At 43.5% G+C, this 8239-nt stretch overlaps 1 protein-coding gene across 1 annotated transcript; it reads right to left on the bottom strand.

The window, feature by feature from the left end:
* Window positions 1–411: 411 nt before the first annotated feature.
* Window positions 412–7850, bottom strand: LOC128329747 (vomeronasal type-2 receptor 26-like). The gene is made up of 4 exons (XM_053261361.1): window positions 7050–7850; window positions 6066–6293; window positions 2317–2443; window positions 412–1313 (listed from the first exon to the last, which is right to left on the bottom strand). The coding sequence occupies exons 1-4, from the start codon at window positions 7848–7850 to the stop codon at window positions 412–414; spliced, it is 2058 nt and encodes a 685-aa protein (XP_053117336.1).
* Window positions 7851–8239: the final 389 nt, after the last annotated feature.

The following is an 8239-nucleotide window of genomic DNA, read 5'->3' as shown; positions in this document are numbered from 1 at the left end:
TTTGAATCACCCTATTCACCCAGATTTAAGTTGAATGGAGTTGGATTCAATTCAATTCAATTTGCACATCCCTACTAGAGATACTTCAAATAAGCATCAAGATTTTGAAGACACTCTGAAAAGGAATGTTCAATGAGTTCCATTAGTTCCTTCACATACAGGCCAATTTCCCCCAAATTTCCAGCTGGATTGAAGGAAATCACCCAAGGGCATAAATCCTTGCTCGTAATAATGTAAGAATGAAGAACAAAATGGTTGGAAAATAGTATTTATTCACGTATATGTATGCAACTTGCTACATAATTACTACACATGGCTTAATAGTAAGACTAGGTTCTGAGAGAAGAAAAGTTATGGTGAATGTACAAACGTTTAAAGCACAGCTCTTAGCAGAAGACTGACGAACATCCTTCAATATTGTCTCTTCACCATCTGGTCCCTTTTGTTCAGTTCAGGCCTCAGCACAATGATGTAGCATTTGGGGAAAAAGATAAAAGCCAGTAGCCCAGCACTAGAAGCTAAGATGGAGAAGATCTCCACAGCCACCATATATTTCCCTTTGGTGCTCAAGTAGGTAGGAACAAAAGACAACCAAACACTGCAGAACAACAACATGCTGAAGGTGATGAACTTGGCTTCGTTAAAACTGTCTGGCAACTTCCGAGCAAGGAAAGCCACAATAAAGCTGATGATGGACAGAAATCCCATGTAACCCAAAACAAGATAAAACATCAAGACTGATCCTTCATTACATTTTGCTATAATCTCTCCAGTGAGCGAATGCATGTCAAAATCAGGGAATGGAGGAGAGGTTCCTAACCATATTGCACAAATGCCTGCTTGAAGATTAGAGCAGGAAAGGACAAGGGAGATGGACAGTCTTTTCCCTACCCACTTTCTCCTCCTGGACCCTGGCTCTTTGGCCATGAAAGCTAGAATCACAGTGATGGTTTTGGCCAACATGCAAGAAACAGAGACAGAGAAGATGATGCTGAAGGCTGGTTGTTGAAGAAGACAGGTCAACCGCTCAGGCTGACCAATGAAGAGGAAAACACAAAGAAAGGAGAGCAGGAGGGAGATGAGGAGAGTGTAGGAGAGACTCCGGTTGTTGGCTTTGACAATGGGTGTGTTATGATACTTCATGAAAGTCCCAAGCACAAAACATGTGATACAAAAAAAGCAAAGAGCAAAAATGGCAAAAATGGTTCCCAAAGGTTCTTCATATGACAAGGAAGTTATAACCTTTGGAATACATAAATCTTGATGGTCATTTGGATAATGATCCTCTGGACATTGTAGACAGTTATCCATATCTGGAAAAGTAAACATGCAGAACCAGACAAGATCTTAATGTTAAAAAACAAAACAAAAAACAAACTTTATACTTCACTTTTCTCGTAACAGGGTGTTATAAAGTGACTGACGGAGAACACTTGAACAGAAAAATACAAAAGCCAGGCTCCCATTAACTGAAACCGTATCACAAACATTTTTAAGTCTCTCATTCTAGTCAACAGAATTAGAACAAATACAGCCACACAGTCCTGGATGCCTTTTGAAATAACCGATCCTGATTATGTGTTTTAAATCTTTCTACACCATCTGTATAAAGGCCAGTTCAGACAATGCCTTATTGACCCACATGATTAAAAGGGGTGGGGGTGCCAAGTGCACACCATCATTATGTCTTCTGAGGTTGTCCTGATACCCTCTCGTCATGTCACATTATTGCATGGCTGAAAAGTGATAAAGCGGGGAGCTGAACAGTACCCCACACTTGATAAAGGGGTGATCTGGGGTGTAGTTGGAATGTCTTAAGAAGAAATCACAATGGATACGTTCTTGATGTGCTACATTTTTAATTGCATAGATAAGTAATTGCCCATACCAGTCCTAAGTAATATGTAACCAAATCTCAATATTAGAAAGTCCTGAATGAAAAGTATTAGTTCTACATCTTAAAGAGGAGTTCACAGTCCTCTCCTGAATTATACTTGTAGGAAGATGCTACATAATGATGACAGGAATCTGTCCAACAACAGAAGTCTCTTCTCTTCCTGGATATCATAAGAAAGGAGAAATCATTGACTCATTGACTCAGGATAGACTCTTAATGATTTTTCTGGGTCAAACAAATGACACACTGTGTCAATTAAGTCACACACACACACACACACACACGGAAATATTTTGTGTCCTGTACCACTAGTTTTCAACCAGCACCACAAGTTTTCAAACATTTATGAAACAATTACTTTTCCAGAAACTGAGTCACAGTCAACAAGTTTGATACATTCTATCCATGACATCTTTTACCTTTCTGGTTTGAAATCTTCCCTTTGGGACATGGAAGGCAATTGTAGCAGCAAAATGTCTTCCCTTCCTTCTTTGCTCTTCTATAACCTGGATAGCAATTGTCATTACACAGTGAAAGAGGCAGTACCTGTCCAAAATAGATGAAGAGGCTGATTTAACATTCAAACTCAGAGAATATATTTTGGGAGCATGTACTTGAAACACTGGAGCTGTGGGTACTCGTACAGCTCCTTTCTACTTCTCCACACTCAGTTGAAGGTGGAAACAGGGACAGCTGTGCTGGTAGTTTATTACAGATTCAACACTAATATTTGGCTTTCCAATGATGCAGGTCTCATGATCAGTGAGACCCGGTTTTGCCAGTTTTGCGGGGAGAGCGGGCTAAGCTCACTGATGAGCAGGGTGGGAGTGCTGGGTGGCTGGATTGGCTGCCCACATGACTGCCAGCTCCGTGATGGAGCCAGCAGGGGCTGGGGAGTTCGGGGGCTACATGGCCCCCGGAAAGTCCGGTATGCCTTGTGCAAGTGTGCAGGGCATACTGGGGAGACCCCCGAGCCGTGAGGCTGCTTTTCAGCCTCCCGCCGGGGGTCTACTCATGAGTAGCTGTGCTGCAGCTATACATGATCCCAAAATCCAGGTTTGCAGAGCACTCGCTCCTCAAACCCAGTTTAAGGGGCGGGCTACTTGAGAGTGTTACCCATTCAAGAACCACCGGGCTCTCAGCCGAGCCCGATGGTTTACACAGTTGTAGCAGATCAGACTAGCAGAGGCTAGCCCGATTTTCTACAATCATATGAATAACTTCATAGTCTCCTCTCTTTGTGTTTTCCTGTTCATTGGAGTGGTTAGAAATGGAGAGTGAAAACACCAGAAATCGCGGGTATCACCTTTCAACCACAAATAGCCAAACTGGGTAGCATTTTGTTATGCACAGCAGCTATTGGAGTGACAGGAAACCTAGATCCCACAAAAGCTGAACAGATATCTGAAGTGCGAAGCTAAACCAGCAAGGAAGCCACTGCCAATGGAAGAAGCCATGTTTCTGGAAAGGCAACAACTGGAAAGCCAGAAGGAAGGTGAGACTCATCAGTTCTCCTTTAAAGTAGAATGAAATAATTTCATGGGCAAAACCACTACTACAGATATCGATATACTGTTTTTCAACAAATGTTCCCAAAGCGGTTTACATAGAGAAATAAAAATAAACACACACACACACACACACTGATCCCTGTCCCCAAAAGGCTCACAATCTGAAAAGAAACATAAGATGTAGACACCAGCACCAGCCACTGGAGGGATCTTGTTCTGGAATTGGATAGAGCCAGTTGATCTCCCCCTGATCAATAAAGAAAACCATCACTTTAAAAAGGTGCCTCTTTGCTCAGTTAGCAGGGGAAACGTGAGCCATGGCCATCAGTGCAGAAGAGCTTATTCTGAATAACAGGCAGGGGTAACATTGGAACCTGGGAGCTTTGGAAAGTTTAGTGTTTTGTCTTCTAAGGCTTTGTGAAGCACAGTGAGGTGGGAACCAGGTGACATGAGCCCTATGCCTCTTACAATATTTCATTGGATGGTTTACAATTATGAAATGAATTGGGGCAGCCATTGCTTTTTAAAAGTACTTAGAAAAAATGGACTAGAATAGGGTCATTTGCAGAACAAAAACATTTCAGAATCTGGATTAGTGTTGGATGAGCCCACAAGCCTGCAGGTCCATTCAGAACTGAGCACAATGAGGGATTTGAATTCCTTATGCAATCCTCTATGCAATCCTCTCCTTATGCAATCCTCTCTTCTTACCTTTTAACTCTTCCCAAACCTTTTACCTGGCTGGTATAATGGTATATACAGCATCTGCTATTGCTTTCGGTTATTTTTATTCTTCAAATGCGTTTTGCATTCTTGACTCTTTGAGGCTCTTCTCATGGTTACTGAGAAAAGCATCTAGGTGGTTGGTGGATTGGCCGCCCACATGACTGCTGGCTCCATTATGGAGCCGGCGGGGGCTGTGGGGGGATTGGGGGCTGCATGGCCCCCGGAAGCTCGAGAATGCCCTGCGTGAGCGCGCAGGGCATACTGGAGAAACCCCAGAGCCAGGAGGCTGCTTTTCATCCTCCTGGTCAGGGGTCTACTCATGAGTAGGTGTGGTGCAGAGTCACACCGTGGCAACTCATGAACAAAAAAAAAACAGGTTTGTGGAGCGCTCACTTCGCAAACCCGGTTTAAGGGGAGGGTTACTTTGGCAGGTTAGCCGTCTGGAGGCCACCGGGCTTGCCTGCAAGCCCGATGGTTCACACGGTCATGTGAAATCGGCTCTCCTAGCCCAATTTCGCCTAATCGTCAGAATAGCCTCATTATCTCTCCCTCCTCATCCATTTCTCCAAATTCTCTGGAAATTTATAGGTGCCTGGGATGCTAGGAAATGTAGTTTATTTTGCCACTGCATGGAACCCTTTCTAAAGCAAGGGAAGAGAGACAGGGGACATACCACCTGTCACCACAATTAGATGTGTGCACAAAACCATTTTCCCAGCTCCAAATTTAGACCAAATCCAAACCAAACTGATGATCCACTGGCTGGTTTGGGTTGAACCAGCTGGTGGTCTGGTCTACAACCAGTGGTCTGGTCTCTTAAAATGCCCTGGCCCCTATGAACGCAGTTCCAAACCATATGTTCAATTTGAACGAGGTCTGGTGCGGTGCGAAGGCAGACTGGCTGCCTCTTTTCAAAGCTTGTCTGGTTCAAAGTCAAATCATTTTGAAACATACTGGTTCAGCACATCCCTAACCACAGTTGTAGCTGCGGATGCAGCCAAAGAAGATGGGTTGAAGAAATGGTGGAGGTTCTTTTTTCCATACTTGGATTCCAGTTCCAGAATAGTGTGGTGGTTAATAAAGATGCCAAATTATTTTCAGGGCAACAATGGTGGGAGAGAGATATGCCTCCACCTCCTCCTTGTAGGCTTTGCAGAGTCATCTGGCTGGCCACTGTAGAAAACAAAGCACTTGGCTAGATAGACCCTGGCCTAATCCAAGAAGGACGTGTTTGAAGTGGAAACTCATAATTTCATCTGGAGGGTCACAAAATTTGACACTATAAATTTTGTGGGGCTGCCTTTGTATGTAGTCCGGAAACTACAGAATGTGGCAGCCAGACAGGTTTCTGGGGCAACCCAAAGGGACCGTTTAGCATAGGTTTTAAAAGTACTGCACGAGCTGCCGATATGTTTTGGAGCAAAGTACAAAATGCTGGTTATTACTTATACAGGCCTGAATGGCTTGGGTCAAGGGTCCTTAAGGGAGAGTCTTCTTTGTCATGAACCCTGCTGCCTATTAGGATCATCTGGGGAGGTCTGGTTACAGTTGCCACCGGCTTGACTGATCGCAGCTCAGGGCCCAGCCTTCTCTGTCACTGCCCCAGGGCTTCGTAACACACTCCCTGTCAAAATAAGAGTTTCTCCATTTCTGATTGCTTTTGAAAAGACCCTCAAGACACACCTGATTTCTCTGGCTTTGAATAAAACCAATTTTAAACTGTTGAATTGATTTATTCTGTGAAATTGTTTTAATTGTGTTTTTATTTTGGATTATGTACACCACCTAGAGATTCATATATCAGGCCGTATGTTAATATGATATATAAATAAATAAAATAAATACATATAATTAGCCTGGAAGGCAAATAACTTCTTCAGCATTCAGGAAATGTAAACATTTTGCAAATTTTAAAATCTCCACAGAACTACCTGGTTAAACCTGCTGGGCCACACAATGGTATGCTCAGAAATGGTGAACGCTTTGTCTGGGGGAGCATGTGGGTCTGTCCTTCCCACTTTCACTCTACGAAAGGACTTATTTGGGAATGTGATCCAGTTGATAACATTGAATCCACCTACTAATTCCATATTTTCATCAAATGAAATCATTTCCCCAGCACTGTTGTTGAATGAGACTTTCCTCAAGAAGTGAAGGAGCTAAAATAACAATAGTAATCAGGGGAAGAGGAGGAGGAAGAAGAAAGAAGAAGAAGATCTACAACTATCAGCAGACATTGATTTTGATTGTCTATGGGTAATGCCTCCAAAAGCTTTATGCACGCTAATATTTGTGGTAGTAATAATACTGATCAAGCACACAGAAACACTGGTAGGAATGATGAAGATGAAGACTGTATGCGGTGTCAGCAGTGTATAGGGCATTTTACAGAGTTTTACAGAGGGAAGTCTCTGACAGCTTGGCTCTCAACATCTGATATGGACAATGGGGAGAAATAGTGGCAGACCTCCTGACTAACGTGCTGCTAGCCCAACAGAGTGACGCCAATGCAAGAAGATGGCATAACTGTGCTACTTCACAGAGATTTTCAGAATGCGGTTACTTCTAGCCTTTTTCATGAAGGCCAGAAGCTTAAGGGCCACTGGCCTTTGCCCATTGCTGTCCATTTTCCATCTGATATTCCATCCCCTTGCTTGCAGCTCTCTTCAGCCAGTGGGCTCCCCCACTCCCCCACCCAAGTTCAGAATGGGCTTCGCTGGTTGTCCTTCCTTGGCTTCCAGCCTGTCGCCACTCATTTGCCTCCCAACAGGCCCCACCACTACTGCTTCCTGTCTGCCCACTACAATACCAAAACCACAGCACTGGTAGAGAGAGAGCTCTCTCGATAGCCTCAGACTTGGTGGTCCACCCAGAGATATTGTGAGCTCTCTTCATTTGTGTGCTCAGGAGGTTACCTGCCATGGCTGAAGATTCCAAGGTCTCCATCCCCCTCCATGAATCACTGTTCTGTGCTTGGACATGGATGAATGCATGGCATGCAAAGCATGTGCCACAGCATAGACAGCATTGTAGAGGCTGTAACTGTGGCCAGTCATGCGCATTTCAAATACAGACCCAGGGAGAGACTCCAGTTTCTCCTCTCCGGTGCAGAATTCTTTAGTCTTCTCATCTGCCTTTGAGCTGTGGAATAAACAGTTGAATGCTTGTTCCCAGAAATCCTTGAGAAAGCCATCTCCTTTTTCTTTGGTAGGAATTCTCATACGTAGAAAGCTCTGGAATCCTAATATATCCTCTGAGTGAACTGCAAAGGATAAAGCGCCATGGAGAAAGTCTAGGTCAGATTCTCTTTGAAAGGGAAGAGATGTGAAATCCATCTCGGCTGTCATAATCCACACTTTACCTTTTTCATTCAATTGTAAGCCTTCAAATGCTAAAAACTGAAAAGCATGTCTTAAATATATTATGGTATGAATTTCACCATGCAAGACCACTGCGTTGGCTCTGCTTTCCATGACAACATGGGACATTTCAGTCCACTCTGCCATCACTTCAGACATTTCATTGAAAACAGTTGCCATTGTTATTTTTTTAATGAAGTCAGAGCAGATGCCATGCTGGGAAAACATCAGAAGCATCTTCTGTATGAACATCTCTGTACTCATAACATTGAAATACATCACCCCAATCCACATCCATCTGAAATGTAGCAGTAACTGAATGATTCCTCTATGTTGACTCGCTGTATTTGGAAACATCCAACGGAAGAAAACGTCTTGCTTTTGGTTATTTGTTTCTGGAGCAGAACTATATGGGAGCTAAAGACAATAATGAAAGAAGAGAAGAGTGAGCTAAAGAAATAAGAAGAGAAAAACAGAGAGAGATTTCCAAATAAAGCAAGATATAATGAGACATTTACTAATGTTTGGGCCAGCACACACAGTCATGAGAAGGTTACACTGAGAGCACATCAGCCCTGATATTACAGGAGTACATCCCAAGGTCATCTCAGTGAGGAACACAGGAAGCTGCCATATAGCGAGTCAGACCATTGGACCATCTAGCTCAGTATTGTCTACACAGATCGACAGCAGCTTCTCTAAGGTTACAGACAGGAGTCTCTCTCAGCCCTATCTTGGAGATGCCA

This window comes from Hemicordylus capensis, chromosome 6, assembly GCF_027244095.1.
Source record: "Hemicordylus capensis ecotype Gifberg chromosome 6, rHemCap1.1.pri, whole genome shotgun sequence".
Lineage (NCBI taxonomy): Eukaryota > Metazoa > Chordata > Lepidosauria > Squamata > Cordylidae > Hemicordylus > Hemicordylus capensis.
The sequence above is the reverse complement of the archived record's forward strand: the minus strand, read 5'-3'. Positions and strand labels throughout refer to the sequence as shown.

Bases quoted from the DNA above. Each gene is read 5' to 3' on its own strand.
- LOC128329747 (XM_053261361.1), bottom strand. From the start codon at position 7,850: ATGTTTCCAAATACAGCGAGTCAACATAGAGGAATCATTCAGTTACTG. The intron at 6,294-7,049 runs GTAACCTCCTGA...TTGTTATTTTAG, and splicing joins GGAATCTTCAGCCATGGCAG to CTCCTTCACTTCTTGAGGAA. The intron at 1,314-2,316 runs GTAAAAGATGTC...TTACTTTTCCAG, and splicing joins GAAGATTTCAAACCAGAAAG to ATATGGATAACTGTCTACAA.